The 25036-nt window shown below is 40.0% G+C and overlaps 1 protein-coding gene across 1 annotated transcript in view; it reads left to right on the top strand.

Moving 5' to 3' along the window:
• The first annotated feature begins 4901 nt into the window (after positions 1 to 4901).
• LOC127161502 (tenascin) overlaps positions 4902 to 25036 on the top strand; it is a 44727-nt gene continuing 24592 nt past the window's right edge. Inside the window, exons 1-5 of the mRNA XM_051104249.1 lie at positions 4902 to 4920; positions 17035 to 17122; positions 19267 to 19775; positions 21311 to 22309; positions 23670 to 23785. Of these exons, the coding sequence (XP_050960206.1) occupies positions 19412 to 19775; positions 21311 to 22309; positions 23670 to 23785 (1479 nt within the window). The 5' untranslated portion in view covers positions 4902 to 4920; positions 17035 to 17122; positions 19267 to 19411. The remainder of the gene's footprint in view (positions 4921 to 17034; positions 17123 to 19266; positions 19776 to 21310; positions 22310 to 23669; positions 23786 to 25036) is intronic.

Raw genomic sequence — 25036 nt, 5'->3', positions numbered from 1 at the left:
GTAACCTAGCAAAGCTTTTTTTGCAATATAATAAATAGGCGCATAGTGACGTTGCTTACAAAACACAACATCACAAATAAATCACGAATTGGCTTTTTACCGAAACAACGTATGTCTGACCACGTCTATTCTGTCCACACTCTAATCAACAAAAATCTAAAGTGCACGCAAGGAAAAATAATTAAATGGTTTTTGTCTAAAAAAAAAAAAAGCTTTCAACTCATAATGGTTCACTATAAAAATTATTCTAAATTGGCATTGGTGGAAAAACACTCCATGTTATACAATCGGTGTATAAAAGCAGTAAATGTGCGGTCAGACTGGGGAATCTCAGAGCTGTGTTCTTCCGGCAGGGTCGTGGAGTGAGGCAAGGATGCAGTCTGAGCCCAACCCTGTTTAACATCTATGAATGAGCTGACAGAAGTTCTGGATCGTCCCAGGCCTCACTCCACATGACTCTGAAGTAAAACGCCTGCCGTACGCAGACGAACTGGTTCTGCTGTCTGCCACAGCTGAGGGTCTTCAGCACGGCCGGGCCCCGCCGGAACAGTACAGTGAGGAATGGGCGCTGACAGTAAACCTGCACAAAACCAGAGTCATGGGAAACACTTACGGAGGAGAACTCCCAGAGCACAGCACTAGCTACACTCGCAAGGGCTTTGAGATCTCGGCATCAGTCTGGCTGTGAAGGTCTTGATTGAGAGGCCCTTTTATGTCATTAAATCACGGTTTGGCTAATCAAAACTACCAGTTTAAACATGGATGAAATTGTATCATGCAGTCATCAGTGAAATTGGTAGTGAAATTTGGGGACCAGTATCACAGTTTGAAAACTGGGATAAAAGAAAAAAAGAATAAATCAAAATTAAGTGTAAACAGAGGCACTTCTGACAATGGCTGTAGGGCTGAACTGGGCTTGTACTTCTTAAACACTGAAACTCCACAGAGTCTGATCCTCTAAATACACTCACACAGGGGCGCTTTCTTCATTAGAGCGACGCACCACCAAATTTTTTTTTTTTTTTCCTATCACATTCTACCACAGTGTCACTGTAACTTTCAATGTTCTAGTTTGTTCTGCCTCTGGAAATATATATTCCATATTTTAAAATTGTATTGTCCAATAATCGTCAAGTCACTAACGTGCTTTCGTCATCATGCGTAACCTTAACTTATGCAGCGATTGGTGGGAAAAAACATATCTCATAATAAGAATAATAAAGTCAGGACTAGTCTTTTTGGGCTGAATAAAGCAAACCAGTATCTTAGTGAAGGATTGATGGATGATGATTTTAATGGAGGTAAAGACGATTACAGTGACATACAGGAATTGTACATTATTAGACACGTGTGAGTCCGTTTTTTAGGGCTCTGCAAAAAATTGGATGCGACTGTCGTGCGCATCTCGTCAGTCATGCCGGTTCTGTGATTAGTCGTGAATCTCCATCACGTGCTGTCAGATGGAGCGGCATTTACACAGAACCGAATAATTGCAATTGCAATATCACGTTCATTAGAGGCAATACGTATCCGGCGATGAACTCAATATAGTGTAGCTTGTCCGTGAGCAACGGTGTAGTAAATGTGTAGTTCCTCCGTTTAATAATTCTGAATACAGATCTGTATATATTTATATAGAGTCAGGTTAAGGTTGGTATAGTGGTCTGTTGGCGTCTTCGTGTGAACATTCTTGGTATAGCAGGTTGTAGTTATTCATATATGAATAGAATTTTTTTGTTTTTGCCTTTGCACTGTATACATCAATTGTGAATTATTAATAAAATTTAAAAAAAAAATGTTTTCATTTTTCTTGAAAAAAGCTTGCAGAAAATTTAGTTTGTGGGAATCGTGAACTTGGTAAAACAATCATCTTTATTCAAAATATTTAAAATCCTAATACTTTTCTTTTTGTTATTCTGCTATAAATCATACTGGGATGTATGCTAAAACTGTGGGATGTGATCTGACTCCAACCACAACCCTAACATTCATAAAGAAATCAACAAAAACGGAGATAGTGTCTTTTAAATTTAAGGCAGGTTAATGCCTACAAAAACGGCTCGTAGGGACTGCAACAAGCTACTTTTTGGGTTGGTGACATCGTAAACCCAGATATTTACATAAACCCCGCCCCCGGGAACATGCAACAAAGAGGGCAAGAAGAGGAAGAGTTGTTGCCACTAGCGGTGCGCGAAATAAATTGTTCATATATAAATCACAATTCTGTCTTCTAACGATTCTAATGGATTCACAAGTTTCAAAATCAATGTTGTAAAGCAGGAGTTCTTAATGCACACGCTCTGCTCTGCATCTCTCTGTGTCTCTCTCTCCCTCTCTCTCTCGTACACCCCCGCTCGAGCCCTCCTGCCCCCTTGAGCTCTGACTAAACTGCCCTTTCGGTTTGGTCTAGGTGCCCCAGGTTCACGATTTCTGCCAAGGGGGATCCACGATTTTTCCCTCGTATTATACGCTTTATGTGTACAGACAGACAGATATTTTTCACACAGCTAAGTGAAGCGTTACACATGAACACACGCTGTTGCCGTGGTAGCGAGCGAAGGCGTGACGTTTCTGAACGCGCTCTAGCGGTTTAGCGAATCACAACACTCTGGGCCGGCTAACCATTGCGTATTTCTGAGGGAGGGGCTTCACAAAACCAGGAAATCATCAGCGTTGAATTCTTTACTCCAAATGACTCTAAATTTCGCTTTATATATGGGGAAGATGACGTGGCTGCAAAATATATGTACATTATACGCACCATATGAGATGGTTAATCTATTGTATTCATTTGCTTTATTGTACATATTGATCATTGTATATAAGTGTAATTGCTATAATTAATATCTGGATGGAGATACTGTCTGCTGTTCGCTTGATTGTTACTTTGGTGAGGAAAAAAATAAACTAGACCACATAAAAAATTAGATAAGTACGATTTTATTTTATATATTTTTTTTCTTTTGTGCACCGTGTTCAGTGTGTCTTCTACTCTACATGTGAATGTGTGTGTGTGTGTGTGTGTGTGTGTGTGTTCTCCTTAATTTAAGTGTACTGAACTAATTGTTTTTGAGTGTGAATTTGTGTAAGCGTACTAGACGTCATCATAAACTAATTTTAACTACACACAAAATAATTGAGTTGAAATTCCTCTGAAGTAAGTAGCAGCATGAACCTTAAAAAAATGCCTAAATGCAGATGATTTCAGTTTCAGTAAATGCAGGTGTGCATATGTTCACAGTCTCTTCCAAGTTCACCAGAAATATTGATGGCTCATCTTGCACTGCACAGATGTTTGTCTGTAGAATGAGAACATCCCTTTGTAATTCACAGCTGTGACGTAACTAATGCCTATTGCCTATTTCTATAAAGTGCAGTCCCTTCAACGTGTGTCTAAAGATCAGTAGGACATTTGCTAACACGGGAAGGAAAAATGTACTAATCAAGCAGTTCAAAAGTGTAGCTTGTTGCATATTAGGCCAGTGTCTGATATGGGCTAGGTTTAGAAAAAAATGAAATGGCCTGATTGACGTATGATGTGAATGAATGCAATCTCTGATACTGTGAGAAATCTCAGAATAAGGTCAGTTCTCTCTCAGAACGAATGGTTCCCCTCTGATGCAGATCTCAGGACAGGGTCTGGGTGGGTTTGGGGTTATTGGGTTTGAGCATCTTTACTAGAGCAATTGGAAGAAACTGCCCTGAACAACAGGCACTGTTTTTGACTCTGACTGGTTCATGTACAGTAGTACCCATCTTTCTGAAATGAGACAAGCATATTGTGCTTACCTTCAATAATTTCATTACTTATCATGATTATTGAGTTATTGTCTGGAATACTTGATTCCTTATTGGCCAGCGAACACATGGGCAGTTACATTTTTTAATGTAATGTTGCTAAACTGTGTTTGTGTTGCTTGTCCCTGAATCATAAAATCATCAGACTCAAATCAACGTCGTCCATGTGTTTTTGGTAATTGCGCATGTTCTAAACTTCTGTGTTCCTGATCACCCCACCAGAGTTTGTTTCGCAATAAAATCACATCATCCACTTACATATTTAACTTCGCTCCCATACAAAGAGCCCAAAGTATCATAAACTTCACACTTTTGAGGTTTCTGCATCTGCGGAGGTCCATTCTCTCACTCCCTCTATCAGCGTTGCTGGGATTTTTCCGTCTGTGTGTTATTTTCCTGAATGGTCAGCTTTGACGCATTTCTCAGACACAATGGTGGCCTTTTAGGTTCTGAATATTTCTCTGTGCTCGTATCTGACCGCACACAGCCCTACGCCAGTGTTTCTGACACGCTGTAGAGACAGAATATCCCCTCAGCCGTGTCAGCACGGTTTATTCTCAGCAAACCACATTTGTTTTCCTGTGACTCGGTTCCAATATGATACTATGAATCTACTGAGACACATTATACGATTAGCTTTTTGGTTTCAAATAAACAAGGTTACAGTGCAGAATGCTTATCTGCATGTTCTGACTCACTGTAACATCTCTTGCTTTTGATGAAATTAAAGGGGTGATATTATGCTTTTTCACTTTTTGAATTTGTCAGTGTGTGGTGTGTATCTTTGGGCATAAAAAAGATCTACAAATTACAAATCTCAAAGTCCGCTCCAAAAGGAGATATTTCGTTTCGATATTACGGCTCCTTTGGACTACAGCGTTTGTTTTCTGCATGCAATGATGTCACAACGCGGTCCATTAGAATATCATTAAATTAAATCCCGCCCACGGAAATATGAATTGTTGTAGGGAGGGTAGAGATGAGGTGGGGGAATAGCCTAACTTTAGCGATGCAGCGTGGAGAACCGCTTCAACGAGCCGCAGCACGGCGGGTATAAACGCAAGCATTGACTAGCGTGGCCGCTTCAGAGCAGTAACGCGCCGCAGACGTGTGCAGTGTGTGGTAAGAGATTTATTCATCATACAGTGTAGATAGCTTCACACATCACTTTTAAATAGGAGAATGAGATAATGAGATAAACAAGAGCTGTCATGGGTTATTGAAATATTTTCAAATGAAATGATCGATCCAGTGATTGACACACTAAACGATCGTGCAGAAGTTGCTTTGTAGCTTTTGTTGTTAATTCTGAGACACTGAATGATATGAGAACATCCGCTCTCCTCTCCGTTCAGAGGTCATGTTTTTCTTTTCAATCCAGGCCTCCCGTTTTCCACTAGTTTATTAGATGAGCACCACCATATGGTGTGCAAAAGAAACACTAAAGAAGAAAAATCATCGCTTGTCTTGTAAAGTCAGACTGTCGGCCTTTGTACACTTCATCTCTGTTCTGTCTGTTCTCCTGCTGTGCTCTCTCTCTCTCTCTCTCTCTCTCTCTCTCTCTCTCTCTCTCTCTCTCTCTCTCTCTCTGTCTCTCTCTGTCTTTCTGCTGATCTCTCTTTATCTCTCTCTCTCTCTCTCTCTCTCTCTCTCTCCCCCTGAGGAGTGATAGCCAGCAGTCTCAATTGTTTCTTGATGTTCTTCCAGTCTGTGCTTTGCCTTCTGAAAATGGACAAAGCAGAATTTTCCCTACAAACTGTCCTTTGATGTAACGTGCCGCTTTACGGCAGCCTCTGTTTGCTGGATAAACAGAACAGGTTGTATCTTTTCCCACCTTGAAAACCTTTCAGTTACTTTGTTCAGTCCTTTCAGAAAAACGAGTTGTACAGGGTTGTGCATCATTCAGAACTGAATTGAGAAAGTCTTTGTAATTCAGTTTTAACACTCATTCATTGTCTGGTCTTGTTGATACTAGAACTACAATATCATCTTTGATTTTACTGAATTTTATGTCTTAATAATGCTTTTATTGTTGGATGATTTTTGATTTGATCTTTGGTTGTGCAGCACCTTGGTTTCCACATATTGCTTTTAAGGTGCTGTATAAATAAACTTGACCTTGACCTTGCCTGCAACTGCTTATCAGCATTATTGCATACAGAAGGACTTACCCATGTACACACCTTGAATACTCACCTGTGCACAGCCTTCATCTTCTGTCCCAGTCCTCAGCCTGTTCATCAGCCACACCAGCCAGTACCTGAAACACATAAGAACTCGTTATCAGTTAAGTTCAGCATCATTCTATGAAGCACCTACTCACCTGCTTGAATATCAGCCGTCTTAAACTGCTTATCACTAAAGACTGTGTTACTCGCATAACCATCGTGCCATTATCTCACACTGTAAACCCTAATGCTGTCTTTACTTATACAATCAAGTAATGTTGACTAAACATTACTTAAAATTTTGCATTACTTAAAAATATGAGTTCATTTAACTTATTTACTATCAAAATGCATAAACTTAAGATTTCAAGTGTTGTGAGCTCAAAATCATGATTAATCATTTGAAAAAAAAATCATTTTAAAAAGTCATCTTGAATGTTGAATTTTCAATACAACTGAAATATTTGAGAGAACATCACATAAGCTGACTTCATAAATTAATGTTGATTTTCCTGAAAAGGTTTTTTTTTTTTTTTTTTTTTTTTTTAAATACTCACCATTATAGTGAATAGTGTTACTTTTGGTTGGGCACTTGGAACTTTGTTTATATTACTATAGTTTTCTTTCTGTTGTTGCAACAATGCAGCATGAAATCAGAGTTCTTTGATTTCAAAGAAAGAAAAGTAATAAATAGATTGCTTTTAGAAGGTGATCTATATTCTAATTAAATCATTAAGTTTTTTAGGTAATTAAATCATGAGTTTTTTTATGCTGATTAATGATTTTACAATTTTACTGATTTTCTTTTTTATAAACACTATAAGAAGCTTTTAACTGCGTTTATATAATCTTTTAATATTTGGGGTAAAGTGCGTGAGTCACACACAGACTTCAACATTCAGCATGTGAATCACAACAATGGTAACAACTCAATTTTATTTATTTTTATTAACTATCAATAACCATTTTATGAGCTTTTTTTGTTTGTTTTTTGTTGTGCTACTACTGACATGACTTGCAGTCAAATATAAGAACATTGTTTAACAGTTTTAAGTTACATTTTCATGTTGAGTTAACTTAAATATATAAGTACACTTAAAAAAATGAATACCAAGTGAACACAATCGTTTAAGTACATTAAATAAGTGCTAAGTTTGTTGAACTGAATGATTTAAGTACAGTCTACAAAACCGCCAAGTTAAATAAACTTAAATATGCAAGATTCCATTACTCAATTAATTTGAGGCAACGAGTTTACTCAATCAATTTAGTCCAATTAACTTATTAGGGTTTTCAGTGCATGTTAATTGTGACATTAGAAATAAAAAAAATTAAACCTACAAACAGGAAGTATCTTTAGAAGGAGTGGACAGCTGTCATGTTTACACCTGCTATTTGTTTCTGTCGATCCGATCCGAGGTGGACAACGCTAACTACAGGTAGTGAACGGGGTGTAAAATGTTTTGAGCTTGTCCGGTTTGACCAGTTCCAAAGGTAGCTGAAAAAAACACACAGTCACCAGATTACTCTCCTAGTGTGGACGCTCATGTGGTCGAAGGCGTTTTCGACTACCTCTGGAAGTGGTCGAAAGTGGACAAGCCACTAAAGACCACCTACTCTTCACAGACGGAGTTAATTGTTAAACATTACGATGTTTGTTTCCTATCCGTTAACTGACAAAATCAGAATGTTACGTTAGATTTAAACGTTTTTCTTTTCAGTGGTTTAGATTTGCGTGCGCATAAACACAAGGAGACAACAGAGAAACACAATAAAATTACATATGATAGGAATAAAATAAGTAAGCCCACAGGAAATATGTTTCAGTTAAATCATTCGCAAAGCGAAAGTGGAAAAAAGTCTGTATTTGTATGGCTGTACCACAAGTTTAAGGAAACAGAGACAGCAGAAAGCATATCCTGTTTGTGCTTTATTTTACAGTGGCACAGTTTTGTTCTTAATGTGAATATACATAAATAGAATAGCTGTGATGATTGCACCGGATGTTTGATGTTTATAGGCCTATGTTGTTTATAACGAATGTCATTATAATTTGGGTAACACTTTCTGTGAAGCCTGTATTTATAATACATTATAAGGGTATTTTTAAGGCATTATAATGAATGCATAATGCATTATAAAAAATCTTATAGCATGTTGTATCATCTCATGAGTATTCATAAGAACAGTTTTAATGTATTATAATTTTTACTTATTTGCGGTTATAGCTATTACGAGTATGATTACCTTCATAGTTAGAACATATTATAAGTCTCATATCTTGCCATGTTATGCATGTCACTTTGCTTAAAGCATACAAAGACCACTTATAAGTAATAATAATAATAATAATGTGTCTTAAAGAGCCATAAGAGTTAGGGTTAGGTTAGGGTTAGGGTTATTAAAAAATAAATGTAATATGATATAGTCCATTATAAATTAAGTAGATCATATGCTGTCCATTGTGTGTTAGGGTTAGGGTTAGGGTTAGGGTTAGGGTTAGGGTTACCAATCTCCTGATTGAGCCTCTCTGGCTGTCCATTAGCCCGTGGCTGATAGTCTGAGGTGAGACTGACATTAATATTTAGCTTTTTGTAAAATGCCAACTACCATACTCATGAAGTAAAGTGGGAACACGGTCTGACATAATGTCCTCTGGTATCCTGTAAACTCTGAAAATGTGATGAAACAAGGCTGTAGGGAGACCTTTAAGGGACTTGGAAAACTGTCTGTAATAACTAGAATAATTGTGAAACTGTTAGAGTTAGGGAAATCAGTAACAAAATCCACAGTTAGTTGGGTCCAGGGCCCTAAAAAGAATGGGAAGTGGAAGTTCTCTGTTTTGACTGCACACAGATGGTGCAAGACTTTACAAAGTTGGTAACATTATGAACTAAACTTGGCCACCAGAATGAATTATGAACTAGCGTGAATCTTGGGTCTCCGCTGCTCAGAAGCATATGAATCCACTGGGTAATGTCTGATCAGATGTGCTACATGTTGTTTACTAAGAGGGCATCCTGCTGGGGTTGGATCCGTATGTTGTTCAAGCTTCACAGCGTTGTGTCAGTTGGGTGCTGTATCGACTGAAGAGAATGAATGGTAGAATTGAGTCTTGGTGGGTAGGAGCATTTGAAGGGTAATACCTCCTGGAGAGGGTATCTGTTTTGCTGTTCTTACCGCCAAGTCGATATGTGATTTTGAACTGAGATCTTGTAAAGAATAATGACCATCATTCTTGCCAAAGGTCTGGATGTTTGGCACTCTTAGTATACTCTAAATTGTGATTTGTTATGACCTGAAATGGGTGAGCTGCTCCCTTTCAGCCAGTGTCTCCACTCCTTGTTGTCAACATCATATTTCTGCTCTGCAAGAAAAGAACGTTTTTTTGTCCCTGGTATGCCATGCCTCTGTGATAGAACAGTTTCTATTCCGCAGTCAGAAGCACCTATTTCTGTAACGAATGGGATATTAGAGTCAGGGTGTTTGAGAATGGGAGCTGTGGTGAACTTGGTTTTGAGTGCTGTTTTTGCCAGTCCTGTCCATTGCAAATTTGTTTTGTTTGTTCTATATATTCTCTTTAACTACCAGTTTGCAAAGTCCAGGAACCTTTGTAATTCTCTGATAGTCTGCGCATGGGGCATAACCGGCAGGGATATCCATGGATTGCTTATCCACCGGAATTTCAATAGAAGTGGCGTTCACAGGAATAATCAGTGGTTGTTTGGATGGTGGCTGCAGACGTTGTGGGAAACAGGTAGGGAAGCAGGTGAAGCCCCATCGCAGAATGTCTCCTGTGGTCCAGGATAATTCAGGTCGATGTTGTGTAAGACAAGGATGCCCTAGAATGAACGCGGTGGTGGATTCCTCCAGAACCAGGGGGGTGAATATTTCCTAATGCAGGCAGTCAACTCGCAGTGTCACAGACTTCACGTGGCCGTAGTGTGAGTCTTCTTGAGCTGGAATCGCTCGCAGAGGAGTCGAGGAACTGAAACTAAAAATGACAAAATTAGCGGTAATCGATGTCACAGTAGTAGACAGTGGTGATATAGTGAGATATTTACTGAAAACGGAACTTACCATGGGCTGTGGAGGACGAATGGGACAAGTGCCAATATAATAAACAGGTGTTTTGGGTCGGCCGGTGGTTTCTTTAAGTAATAGACAGTCAAGTATTATCCACTTGCGTAGATTCTGGTTCTGGAGTTTTTGGTGTCTCTGGCTAGAGATATTGAATGGAGGACAGCACGGTTGGATTCTCTTCAAAGCAGTTTTGCATGGGGCGAGCAACACAAATAAAGTTTTGGATGAACTCCTCAAATCCTATGGTGTCATCATAGATGGCGGGTTGTAAATGAAGCACTGGATTTAGCCCCTGACGATATGTGGTGAGAAGAGCTCGTTCATTCCGTCCACTTGCAGCGAGAGTTTGGAGAGTTTTATGGCGTAATCCATGATGGAAATGCTTCCGTCCTCCAGGTGGTAAAGTTGCTCACAGACAGAGGAATCTCCCACTGGATGCCTAAAAACCTTCTTAAAATGGGAAACTAAATTTTGATGTTTTTATTTATTCATTTATTTATTTATTTTATTTTATTTTTTATTTTATGACAACGCAACAGTACCTGCTTGATGCCACATAGTCTCAGCTCATTATAAAGCACAACCAAGTAAATGAGAAATGATAATGAATATTTTTCACCGTTCAGTGGGAAATTGATGAGGCTGCAATTCTAGTGCTAGAGAGCATTACAGAAGAAAGCCATTGCAGTCCTCCTTTAGACCAGAGTAAGGCTATGTAGACAAGTGAAGGAGTGGGTGCTGTGGAAGTGCTGGTAGTGAGAGATGCTGCCCTGTTACTTCCTGACGGATTATTTAACGTTGTCACTTTTCTAAAGCAGGAAAATGTATTTTTTTTAAAAAACGCTTTAGAATGACTCAAATCGTATAAGCAGCGGTATGATGTAGATGATTCAGCCCTTGCATGATTTACAGAAGACGAAGAGAACGGTGGAGCACACACCTCAGCAACTGGACCAGCAGGAAAGCACAACAGGTAAATATCTGGAGGAACGCTCACGGGGATGAGCGTTCATGCCGAGATCAGCTAAGAGAGTCTTTCCACGTTTAAGGCCGGGTGTGTGCTTAAATAGTGCGCCGATGAAAGTGTAATCGCTGACAGGTGGAGGTGGTTAATACTTGGCAGATTTGAGACATATCTTGAGACAAGAGTATGCTCTTCTGAGGTCTAATTTGTTGAAAATACGAGCTTCACACAGTTGTTCCAAGACAGATAGGACTAATGGCAGTGGGTATTTGTACATGACTGTAGCTGCATTGAGGCTACGGTATCCTGCTTCATCAGGGGATGCGGAAGGGCACACTCACATGAAGCCTTAAACTAATGCCTCCCAAACATAATTCTCCATAGCGTGAGTCTCAGGGAGTGATAGCTTGCTTTTAGGAGAATCTGCATTTGACAAAAGTTCAGTGGCGCAATCCCAAGGATGGTGAGGGGGAATTTGGGTTGCTTTGCAAAACAATTTGTTTCAAGATGGCCATTTATGTCTATTACTTTATGTCTCATTGACTTTACTGTAGCAACTTCAATTTCAATAATTTCATTAATTTCTTCAAGTTCCCCTGAGGTCAAAAATGTTATTCCTTAAAACTCATCTTTGATCATCAAAATGACATATTTGAATGTGTATTCTTGTGAAAATAATTTTCTCATGCCTTAATATAGCTTGAATGTAACTCTACACCCTTGCCTCATTGACTATACATGGATCTATGAATACACAAATTAGCTCCGCCTCCACTCACTCACTCAGCCAGAGCCTCCTGATCCACTGACTGAACTGTAGTAAACGTGATACAGTGGCAAGTGGAAATATTGGTTTAATTTAACCATATATGTTTGAACCAGAAACAGATTCAGAAGAAGAAGAGAGAAAAAAATTATACAGGGTCATTTACAAGTCGATGTATCAGAATGGTAATTCATTTTATTGCTCTGTAAGACACATCATGTACAATCCTCACATAAAGATCCATAAATTCTTATAAAAGCTACATTTATACTTACCAATGTACAGTGTCTAGTATATAGGTAGTTATTGCAGCCCACCCCAGCAAGCTGGTATGCTTAACGTAAGCAAGGAGACTTTTTTAAATGTTTTTATGCAAGGGGGATGAGAATAAATTGATACAAATTTTGATTCATTATTCATCATAATTTACAGATCAGCTGAGTGGAATCTTTCAGTTTGTATTCATAGTTTATTTCTATTTTCTGACATCCCTCAGATATAAACATATAGGTGTCACACGCGTCGTGTGCGGGAATGAGGAGCAGGGACGAGGAAATCAGGAACATAAAGTTTATTTATTTAATCCACACAAGCAACAGGAACAGCAGGGAATCCACACGCAACACAACTGAAAAGACGTTAAGACATGTAGTGAACTCAGGAATGACTTTAAACGACATTAAGAACCGACAAACAAACGGGGAACAGTGCCAAACTTAAATACACAGGCTAATCAGACGAGGACAGGTGTGATAGATTAGACAATGACATCATAATGGAAACGGAACAGGAAGGGCCAAATAAGGGCAGGGAAAAACCAAAGAAATAGTCCACAAGGGTGTGACAATAGGCCTAAATGAATGAATTTCTGAAGAGTATTTAACAGTACTTTACATTAAAGTCAGCCTTTTCAATCATTCTAACATTATCAGATTTACCTGGGTAGGGGCAAAAAGGCCTTGTTTTTTACCACTTTGTTTTTAATGTGTCATTGCTACACGTCGCATGTATTTAATATTGTTAATATTGTCAAGTCAAACAGAAAAAGGATTGCCTATATAAGGACTATAATGCCATAGTAGCTAGCTTGCTCAAGTACTGAGGAGCTAAACCATTTAGGGCTTTATAAGTAATTAACGAGATTTGAAAATGTATATGATGTTTAATAGGGAGCCAGTGCAGTGTTGACAGAACCGGGCCAATATGGTCATACTTCCTGGTTCTAGTAATCCCATTTCAGCTTTTAAAAATCTTTTAATAACTCTGCTCACCAAACTTGGACTTTTAGTTTGTAATTTTGTGTTTCTTTGTTGCCTTGTCCTCCTCCTGGTGCTCTGTTCCCCTTGTTTGTTTTTAGGGTGATTCATTGGACCTCCGTGTTCATTTCCGTGGTTGCTCATTAGTTCGTGGTTCTACTCTGCTTATATAGCCCTTGTGTTTCATCAGTCGTTAGATGTCACAGCGTCCTGTCCCCCGAACTTCCTGCGTCTGAGTTTGCAGTTTAGTTTCATTCAGTAAATTCCCAGCCTGCATCATTACACGCCTGTCACAATAACAGAAGAAGATGACGCACAGGTAACGTACAACTAGGTCTTTTTTTTCAGGAATGTCAGAAATCTAAGCGATGCAAGCAGGTGAGTAAACGAGTTCATAGAATGACTTGAGCGCTAAAGACAGAATGACGACAGATCAGTATTCCAAGGTGAGAGTCAGGGAAGTAGCTCTGCAGGGAACAACAAGGGTAGGCAAGGTGTGTGTTTCCAGATGAGGTGACGATCAGTGACAGGTGTGCTGATGGCTGACTGAGTGCAGGTGGGAGCTTAAACATTCACTACTTCAATGAAAGCAAGGATGAACTTCTGCCATTTATCTTTCATACACTGTGAACGACTGCTGTACCAAACTGGTAGAACTGTACACCATCTGATGGAGCTGGACATAATGGAGCACATTACAGCCAAACTCTAACTATTTATGAGCAACTATTCATGATTAAGGTGGCCTGGCTGTTTATATTCATAAAAACCAATGAAAACCAAAAACAAGTGGTGTTCAGTACATTTGTTTAAAGTAGTTTCACCCTGTGCAAACATGCACACCATTCAAATGTCCAAAATGAATACAAATGATTTTCTTTGGTTGGCATCACCAGGGACATGAGAGATTTTTGTTAATTGTAACAATTATGAGCTGTTGGCAATGTTTAGCTATTTGTTCATATCAAAACAATTGACCGATTCAGTCATTGTTTGCTCTACTATCGTACTGTGAGGGGGGGATTTACACTCAGTCTCTTCATGCGCAGTTTACAGTCTGCAAAATAAATCTGATCTTCAATTCCTTGTAGTAGGTCTCCCACAATCCACTGCAAACTCACATTCAGCTCAATCCTAACAGATAAACGCAATGCAGCACCCACGCAGCCTTTTTTTTTTTTTTTTTTTAGCTGAAAAACCCGTTTCAGTGGCATCCTCTCTGTTGGTCAGTGTCTGTGAAGCCGTTTGCAACATTAATGATGGATTGACTTCAACGCTGAAAACTCACACATAAGGTACAGTCATCAGAGCACTGGCTCTCTCTGAAACACTCCCACCTCAACTCTGTGACCAAACAGGGTTTGTCGGTCGCACTCAACAACACCTGCACCAAATATGAGAACCAGGGCGCTGACTGCTAGTTGAAGTTGCGCTAACGAGGCGAGTTGACGAAATGTTTAGCGGACGCCATCTGCGTGATGATGATGTATTAATTGAAAAAATGGTCTTCTCTGCAGACCTTGCAGAGCTGAAACTGGAAAACATCAGCGACACTTAGCTTTGTTTCAAAACAAACTATTGCAGGATGGTTCTCAAGCTTCACAAAGTCTACAGAGAGTTTAACTCTCCAAATTACTCCAAATCCACAGAAAAAAAAGATCTTTAGCGCATTCGAGTGATAAAATCCAACATGCACAATCAGATTTACTTCCAGGTTTTTGACGAATGAAAGTGTCAAGTCAAATTTGTTTTTGCGATCACTGTGCAGTACAGAACAGTACGTCCTGAAGCACATTTAACATAAAAGTATGACCGTTTACAGCTTTGGCCTGTGTACAAGTACTGTGCAAAAGATAAACAGGGAGTTATTTCCTTTAGTAAGACCACTTAGACAGAGCCATCACAGCGTTTCCACTCCTCGGGAACGTCACCTGCCGAGGGCTTCGTTACACAGCGATTCAGGAAAGTACTGTAAGATCTCGCGTCTGACCTCAGCTGCACCTCTGAACGCTGAGCATCTCAAGGCCACCATTGAAAAACTGACCTTTTCTGTCCATTAGTAGGTGGAAATGAGTACCGTCGCACTGACTGACGTCAGACCTAAATAAAAATGCTGCCGTTGACAAAACTGTCGATTGTGTGTTTTACGTGTGGGGCTTCTGTGGGAGTGAGTCTGGGTAAGTTGCTAATGATGCCTAAGTGAAGAACAGACATTGAGCTTTGATGGAAAGCTCAATAAACAGAGGACGATGAGAATGTGACTGCGTGATATAACTGGGTCCAAATGAGAAAGAAATAAAACAGAAAGAGCAGATCTCTGCTGAAGCCGCCACTTCAGATTCAGAGACTGCTTTGATGGTGTGTCGCTTGTAGCAAAAGCCACACCAGAGTGAATATGTGTTTCCCACAGCAAACATGCAGGGGTTGGGGGAGTTCTGACCTCCCTAACGAAGGCGTGATCCCCCCGATGGATAGAAAGTAGCCTACGAATAATGTGGAGATTTACTTGTAAATATTAGGATGCATTTCTATCGCTCTGACTGGTTTTAAACTTTCATTTTGGCAGCCCATGAAAGGGGTTGTACTGACATTACCCGAGCGGCTGAAGAATATTACAGCGCGTTTATTGCTTGGACGGAGCAAGAACGTCTTCTGAAATGCGTGTGCAGATTCAGTCGAGATTTACAGTTTACCCTCTTCAGCTGTTGAACTGAATTACGTATTTGCTAAAATAACCATAACATTAACAGCAACGCTGAAATACAAGTGCAGTTCTGTCAGTCAGATGAAAGTTGTAAAAGTTGCATGTGTTACTGTTACAAATACAGCGTGTTTTCTTTCAGAATCATCATTGGCTGCTAGAAGGAAAAAAAATAGTTTACATAAAAGTTCTTACTCAAAAATGAAGACTGACACAATGTCAGTAGTTTCGCCAACAAACTGTTGTTTGTTTCTGATCAACACACAGCGGTGTTTCTTTAGTGAATGAGTGGAATCCATGTTTTTAAAGGAATTGAGTGGGTTTTACTTCGTTTCAGCCCGTTTGAACGAATCGTTTGAATGAATGAATGACTTTTTTATTGAGACAGTGATTTGCCACCGCCTACTGCCGCTTTTAGTTTTATATTTAGGGTATCGTTTCACATAAAATCATTTCATATATCAGTATTTATTTGTATTCTTGTGTGTTGAATTAAAATATTTCTTTCTAAAGCTACTTTTTGTAATGTCTATTCAGTGCTTTTCTACTTGACCACAGTGACTTTAAAAGATCTTGTCCTTAAGACAAGATGTGTACACGTCGGCACACGATCGCCCTATTTGCAACATAAAAATCTGCACCCTCAGATATTCAAATAGTTGTATCCCGGCCAAATATTGTCCTTTCCTAACAAACCACACATCAACGGAAAGCTTATTTATTCAGCTTTGGGACTAAGTATAAATCTCAGTTGCGAAAAATTGACCCTTACGACTGCTTTTGTGCTCCGGGGTCACATTTGTGTAAATGTAAAAGTATTTGATATTAGCACAGCATAAAGTGTGTTTGAAAACCCCTTTTCAATCAACAGCTGCGATTTAAGAGGAACATCTAAATGTTGAAAGATGTTTCTGTCCTAAAGCGAAGTGAGATGTAATCAGGAACGTGTGTTCACGTGCGCCTCGCTGAAGACGCCTGGTAAATTCAATGCGCAAATCGCTATTAAAAAGGCAGAGCAACAGAGAAATGTCCAGAGATGAGTTCAAAGACATAAAACGTTCAAGCTGGTCATTCAAAATATCTAAAAAATCAGATGTTTTCCATCGAAATGATCCGCCCAGCCGGGACCTGTAAAGCACATAGAATTACATCAGAGAGAAGCTGAGGGGGAAGTGAGGAGAGGAGAGAGAGGAAAAATTCTTCAAGTATGAGGAAATTTTACTGCTCTCCTCCCTCTCTTTCTCTCTCTCTCTCTGTTTCTCTCTCTCTCTTCTGCCCCCTCGATCTTTCTTCCCCAGTCAATCAGGAGCGTTCAGAGCAGTGGAGGAGCAGCGAGCGACTGACAGGAGGAGAGGGAAGCAGCATCCAGCATCAGTGGCTCTGCAGGTAAGACTGACTCCTCTCTGCGTGATCAGTTCATGATCGCTTGATTTTAACCCCCTGATGTGTGAGTTCTTAAACCACAGACTTCAGAATCTTCAGCATCTTTTACTTTTTCAGAATGGGTTACAAGGGACATTCATGTCTGTCCATTGCAAAAAACACAGTAGCACATACTCAGAATTAGGTTAGTTAGAGTTGGAGTACTTTGACCAAACATGTTGAATTTATGCTCTGATTTAAAAAAAAAAAAAAAAAAAGTTGTTCTGAAGATCTGTTTACTGTCGCAGTAATCTTGTGCGTTGGGATGTGTCCTCTTGTGAAGTTTGGACTGAAGAGCTTCTGCTTACAGTCTCAGTGAAAGCGTGAGTTTTCATCTCGTCAGGGAACAGTGGGCACGTGATCGCTGGCTATAACATTTTTATTATCAGAATGTGCAGCGTATTACACTCGTCCGTCTGGCCTGTCAATTATTATTCATTCTAGGGCTTCTGAATTCTGAAAAGGACTGACACGGAAGCGATTCTGTGAGTTTAGACACGGCTCATTTGTGTGAGGGTAAACTGATGATGACATTTGTTAATAAAGAGAAATGATGAGATGGGAAGGAAAAATCATCAGGAGTGGGCTGAGGGATACAACAGCTGAAATATTCAAGTCACTTTTATGTGCAGTTCATAATCCATGTTGTTCCAAAGCAGCTTTACTGAAATGGAACCATAAAAACGTCCAGTAAACAGGCCAAAGGCAACTGTGGCAAAAAAAACTTTTTTTTTAATGGAATATTTTTATTTAATTTAATTGTGACTAAGCATCAAACACTAGAGCGTGGTGCTCGTGACACCATGGGTTTGATTTCCCGGCGCTGTATGTGTACCTTAAAGGCAATTTTACTCTGGATAAAAGCATATACAAAATTTCAAATAGCAAAAACAGTAAGAGTAATGGTACATTTTACAGATTTATGCTTATGAAAAATTCTGCTCAGATAAGAGCTGCTTTTATAGCTGGTCTGGAAACAGGCTCTTGTATGGGAACAGGTGAACTGCTGCTGCACCACAGCTCAAACCAGCACATTCATCTCTCTCGGTGGAGTTCTCTGTTAAATCTCATTTAAGCTGATGTAGTTTTGGCTTTAAGCACTAGAACTGTTGTTCTGTTTTTTTTTATGAGAAAGTAGCACCATTAGCAACCATTAACATGAATTCAGGCCGGACTGTCTGGACAGAGAGAGTTGTTCTGGTAGTCGTTGTACAGACACGCATTTCAGTATCAGCTCTGTCTCCGATGTTGAAGACGTCTCTGCGCTCATTCCTTTATTTCCACTTACCACATACTTCTAGAGAAAAGTAAAGTGATGCTTCCATGATATGTTGATGTGGGAACACTTATTCGCAATTAACTACGACTTTTCCCTCAATAAATTCCTAATTTGCTGCTTATTAATAGTTAGTAAGGTAGTTGTTAAGTTTAGGTATTGGGTATAAGTTAACATTAATATGTGCTTAATTAGTACTAATCAATGGTTAATATTTTTGTAATGCGCATGCTAATAAGCAACTAGTTAAGAGACGTAAAATAAAGGGTTATTGTTGATGTCGTACGACGCTAGTATCATGGTGCATGGCCAAAACACCACAGTATGAAAACATGACATCAAAGAGTCAAGTGAAGTAACTTAGAGCAGAATTGCTGTCTGTTCTCACCTGCCAGTGCTGACCGGAACTAAATGAATTTTATTAAATCTTAGTCTGAAAGGATGTTTGCACAGGTTGTGACTTTTGCTTTCTCCGGTTTGATCCGGCAGACAGACACTGGAGCTCTGTGTCGCAGCTTGCAGACGCTACTGACACGCTATTTAAAGTCAACACGAAATCGAAGCTGATCCCGTTTACACTCTTAATACGCTACTCCTGCTCTCATTACGTGTCGTTCATTAAAAAGAGCATCTCATTCAAATCTTTCTTCAGAATTAAACTGGCTCTGAAAGTACTTTCAACAGCCTCTCTTAGTTTTCATTCTGTCATTTCACACCTGCCTGTTCCACCCTGAACCTTGGGAGTAAAATGGCTTGCAAAAGCTGTTTTTATGTTGATCTAACCTCTGTGAATGGCTAATGTAAAATTAAAATTCTTATTTAATCGAAACAGGTGGGACAGACGTTCAAAGAGAAGAGGACACGGCAACATTTTACATCACCGCAAATTTGAGAGCCAACAGTATAAAAAAATCATACTTTCTCATTTACTAAACATAACAGCAACCATTCATTTGGGGTTGTTCCTCTCTTTGAACATGGCCTTAGTGTTGCCTTTCCTGCTTCTGCTTCTGCCAAGTCCGGCCCTCTCGAGCCGACATCTGCAGACAGGAACTCCACGCGTCTCCAGAGACATCAAATCCCAGCCTATTAAAGTTGTTATTTCGGACACATGTGCACGAGATGGGGCCAAAGAGAGAGAGCTAGACTTGGATCCGGATTCTCCTCTGGTCTTGACCCATCGGATCCGTCTGGTGCCAGGTTCAGGTTCAGCTTGTGGTCAGTGCGAGGTGGACTTTGCAGCCCTGCGTGATCGTATTGAAAGACTGGAGAAGGAGGTGTCTGACCTGAGGGAGAAATGCGGAGGTCCAGAAGGATGCTGCAACGCCCAGCAGAGCAAAGGTAAAGTCCTTCTACACTGTAAAAAAAAAAACAAAAAAGCCATAACATTTATGGTAAAAAAAAAAAAAAAAAAACGCAGCTGTGGTTGCCAGAATTTTACCGTAAAAAATATGGTAGCAACATTTTAGGTTTTGCGATTTTAACTTAAATTTACATTTAAATGCTGTAATTTCATTAACTGGTATAAAATTGCAATACCGACCTATTGAAGTACTGAAATGAAACTTGTAATACACTGATAACCAGCAAAATCAGGTGCTGATGAGAAAGTCACACGATGAACCAAAGCTTTTAAAAATGAACATATATAGAAGGTGCACAGTGTCATTCACACAAACACTAAACACCATCATGATAACACACATCTAATATCGAATTTGAAATGTAACGCATTTTTTTACAGTCACCCTCCAACCAGATGCAAGCTTATCAAAACTATAACTGTAGTTTAAAACATCCTAAATAATGTCTGGAATCTCTGTCCTGACCAGTCCTAAAGGATTTCCTTACAAGAACTATTCAGTTCTAATCAAAAAAGAACCTACTAAACATTACTATTATTATTATTACTATAAAATGATGATGATTATTATTATCCGTTTGCTTTTCAGAATAGGATTATAAATGTATGTAGTAATTATGTAATTCTCAGGGGTTTGATAGAGCATCCTTATTTATCCCATTTGAATCCTTTAGCATTTGTTCCGGATAATCAAAATTCCGTAAGCAATCCAGTGGATTCAGTTCCTCATGCACAATCCTGCTTATGTTCAGGATGTATCTTTCACATTAATACTGATACTACACTTCGACTACTACCACCACTACTAAAAACAACAATCAGAATAGAATAGAAAAAATTCAGTAATGAGAATACTGAGAATATTTGTCATCATACATCATATGTAGTTTTATGTGAACAGGCAGCTGTTTGGGGGGGAAAAAAACTCTAAGGGAAAGCAACATTTGTTGAATCTAACATTTCACACTTGTTTTCTAGTAAAAATGTTTCACTATCTTTTAATAAATAATTATTAGTCAATCGAGCAGAATAAAATTAAAATGTGTCTGTTGTGAAGTGTGATTGGCTGCAGCTGCTTTAGTAAACACAACTGTTTCAGATACAGTATAACCATTGCTTCTATGATTTGTTAAAATATACATATACATGCACTCAAAAGATAACTGTACCCTTTTTTTTGCTGAAAAATAAGGCTGGGGCTGAAGTACCATAAAATGAGTCTGTATGACTTGTAAACTATGTTCCAGTTTAACAGCTCCAACTGAGAAACATACTGAAAGCTCATAAATCTCAAAACAGCACTCTGGACAACCTTATTATCTGAATAATGGCAATGAGAAGCTTTTATAGGTTTGGAATTCTGTGTTTTTGATAGATCTATGAAGTGAAGTGGTCCTCCCGTCCAGTCATTTAAACTCTCACCTAAGCTTTGTTCTCGTTGAAAAGCCTTCGATACACAGTTAACGCGCTGGTGCGTGAAGTGACAGTGTAATGTGTTCTTATCGCTCCACAGGCGCGGTCTGTACCACCGTTCGTCCCACGACCGACGAGTGTCCGGATGACTGCAGCGATCAGGGTCGCTGTGTGGATGGGAAATGCGTGTGTTTCCCAGGATTCAGTGGGCCTGACTGCAGCGTGCCTGACTGCCCTGATGACTGCAGCAGCCGGGGCAGATGTGTGAACGGCCGGTGCGTGTGTGACCCGGGCTTTACCGGCCCAGACTGCTCCTCCAGCACGTGTCCTGAAAACTGCAACGACAGGGGCCGCTGCGTGAACGGCAGGTGCGTTTGCGACGCTGGCTTTACCGGGTCTGACTGCGGGACTCGGAGCTGTCCGGCTAATTGCAATAACAGAGGCCGCTGCGTGAACGGCAGGTGCGTGTGCGACGCTGGCTTTACCGGGTCTGACTGCGGGACTCGGAGCTGTCCGGGCAACTGTAACAAACGGGGCCGCTGTGCGAACGGAAAATGCGTGTGTGACGCAGGGTTCGCCGGTGAGGACTGCTCCGAGATGTCCTGCCCGGGGAACTGTAATGACAGGGGACGATGTGTGAACGGACAGTGCGTGTGCGATCCTGGCTTCTCTGGGCCGGACTGCTCTGCAAAAACATGTCCAGAGAACTGCAACAATCGTGGACGGTGTGTAAACGGGAAGTGCGTCTGCGAGAGCGGCTTTACGGGTCCGGACTGCTCGTCCAGATCTTGTCCTGGAAACTGCAGTAACCACGGCAGATGCGTCGACGGCCTGTGCGTGTGTGACGGCGGTTTCACTGGACCGGACTGTTCGTCCAAGACTTGTCCCAGCGACTGCAATAACAAAGGCAGATGCGTGAATGGGAAGTGTGTCTGTGACGTGGGCTTCTCCGGCCAGGACTGCTCCACCAAAACCTGCCCCAACAACTGCAGCAACAAGGGCCGCTGCATGAGGGGCCGCTGCGTGTGTCGTCGTGGTTTCACGGGGCCGGACTGCAGCGAATGTCAGTCTGGGTTCACGGGTGAAAACTGTGACACTGGTGAGTGAGGACTTTGCTGTATTATTGTATTGTTTTCCCCTTCGTATTAATAATTGTAATCACCCTCTAGTAATTGTCCCATGGCCACAGAGCCATACATGGGAAAGCACACAGACAGAGGACAGTTTGAGCATTAAGCACAACAGAGTTTGACTCTCGATCTCAAACCTTCTGCCCAGCTGTCCGAATTTGTGCTCGTTTATGCTAATACTTTAATTCATGTTTATACTTTAATATTTTGTCTGTCAACAAAGATTTATGGACTTCCAACTGATTAGTCAAGCTGTTCTTAAATAACACACTAATTAACAAAGAGCATGCAAGGCTTGCTGTGTAACTTGAATGTGCAAGGCTTCTGGTGTCATCCGCTGCCAGTTAGTTAAGCTGTAAAAAAAAAACACACACACACACATTTTATGGTGCTTCATATCTGGAATGAATTTGATGCGGCATGTTGAGTGAAACTTTAATATCGGCCAATTTGGGTGTCAGTTTTTGTTGTTTTAAATTTTGGTGTAAAATGATACGTATAGGCCAATCATTACAGAAACTTAAAGGAACTCAAACTGTTTCAAGACAGCAAAACTGTAATGAAATTGCAATTGAAAAAAGTTTTGCTTACTGCCATTAGACTGGTCTTGATGGATTCCTTGGACCCTGCAGAGAACAGCGATAACATGTATGCCATTTTTTAGCTGAACTTGCTGTCCAACATTTCGAAATGTTTTGAAAACTTGCTTTTTAGAACTTAACTGTTTGTCTAATTTTCAGCAAATTCAATTTGAATCACCTTCAGACCCTGCTTACTGATTTCATAGTGACTGACCAAACCGTTATCAATGAATTTGGTGGCACATAGGGTGAATGACACAGATACTTGCTGCTTGTAGCTACTGTACATTTATAATTATTTTCATCTTCATTTATATACATACATTATGATAACATTTCAAAAATATTTACTTTTAGTCATGACCCTTTAATAGTTTTGAGCCATATTTTGGAAGCTATTCATGGAAAGTGACAAATCTATATCCGATTTTTACCACTTCTGACCATGTCCACTTTTTCCACTGGGTAGGATCAGACGGTGTAACAGTTTTACAGACACAGACACTTTAAACGGCTCCTTTATATTCGATTGGGAGGTGTTTAAATAATCTACACATATGGTAACACTCCAGCATTATATTTTGCATTGCCCTGAGCGTTCACAGTGTCTTTACAAGCGCTCTTGGTGAGTGAATACAGCAGCGGGTCAGCAGTAATCAGACATACAGCACTGCAGTTATTGTTTCAAGTGGAAGCAGGTGGGTTTGAACAGGAGAGCGCAATTCAATCTGTCTCGTCTTCTGTCCAGCGCTGGCGGCCGTCTCGCGTCTCAGCACCAGAGACGTCACGGAGTCTTCTGTCACTCTGTTCTGGACTCCGCCTTCCGTGCAGTACGACACCTACCACATCACCTTCACCAGCAGGGCAAGTACAGCCAGTCGCACGCACATCCTCTCATATACAAGTTCATTATGATACACTGCATGATAAGCATAATAAGCACTGACTTCATTGTCAGCTCTGCGAAACGACAAATGGGTGAATAATAGTAGTAGGTGTTCAAGCCAGGGAAAAAAAAAAAAAAACATGAGGTCACTCCATGCTGCCCTGCCAGGACAATGACTTATCCTAATTTTGAGTAAATCTCATGAAAGCTGTCAGGAACATATTACAACAACAAATGAACAAATGAACAAGTATAATTATACTTCGTATAAAGAAAATGAACCATATTTTTGATAATCATTACTGCACATTAACACTGATTTCTGCCTTCGTCGGAACAGGACAGCGTAGAGAATTGAGAGGAAGCAAAGTACAAGAGAAAGAGAGATGAGAGACAGGATTGAGAAAGAACATGAAACATGTCAGAGACTCTCAGCTCCTGCCTTTGCTTTCTTATTAGCAGCGGCAGCAGCTCAGACCCTTCAAACACTTCAGGCAAGGAGCGAAACTCAATAAAACCCTTATGCATTTAACAAAGAAAATATACAATGGCAATATACAGCTCAAAATAATGGTGAATGTGAAAATGATAGATTATTTAAAATGTAGTATTATTTAAACTAATTATTAAATTTATAAGGATATAAGGATTTATTCATCATCATAACGTTTGTTGAACTGCCTTTAGTTTATTAAAAAAAAAATCAATAAATAAACTTTTTCCCCTCTTCTGATATCAGATACAGAAAAGCATTCAACAACTCCCTCAGCAGGACAAATTCAAATCTGGCTGAGTGTGTTTTCCAAAGGAAAACAAATTAATTTTTACACAGACATAAAATGAGCCCAATCTGGCAGTGGAAAAACAAGCCATTTGCTCTGGATAGAAGCCTTGTTTTGATTTACAGCCCTCTGAATGTTTAGGGCCCATCTCTACCTCAGCAACCATCTCAACATTAGCGAAACCATACACGACGCCCATCGCCACGACTGATTACAGACTTGATTATGGAGCCACAGAAGATGACATTTTAATTCTGAACCAGGAAGCTTTTGTAGAAGAGCTGAGGGAGCTAGTCTGAGATGAGGCCAATTATTATAGCGTTTATGCTGCGGCATACGTTTGATTCACGAGTGCAGACAGTGAGTGCCAGGGCATTAAGAGCATTGGAAAGACATTGGTTGTTATAGTTTTACATTTAAAAAAAAAAAAAAAAATTCATAGTAGTT

The sequence above is a fragment of the Labeo rohita genome, unplaced genomic scaffold, assembly GCF_022985175.1.
Source record: "Labeo rohita strain BAU-BD-2019 unplaced genomic scaffold, IGBB_LRoh.1.0 scaffold_66, whole genome shotgun sequence".
NCBI classification, from domain to species: Eukaryota; Metazoa; Chordata; class Actinopteri; order Cypriniformes; family Cyprinidae; genus Labeo; species Labeo rohita.
The sequence above is the reverse complement of the archived record's forward strand: the minus strand, read 5'-3'. Positions and strand labels throughout refer to the sequence as shown.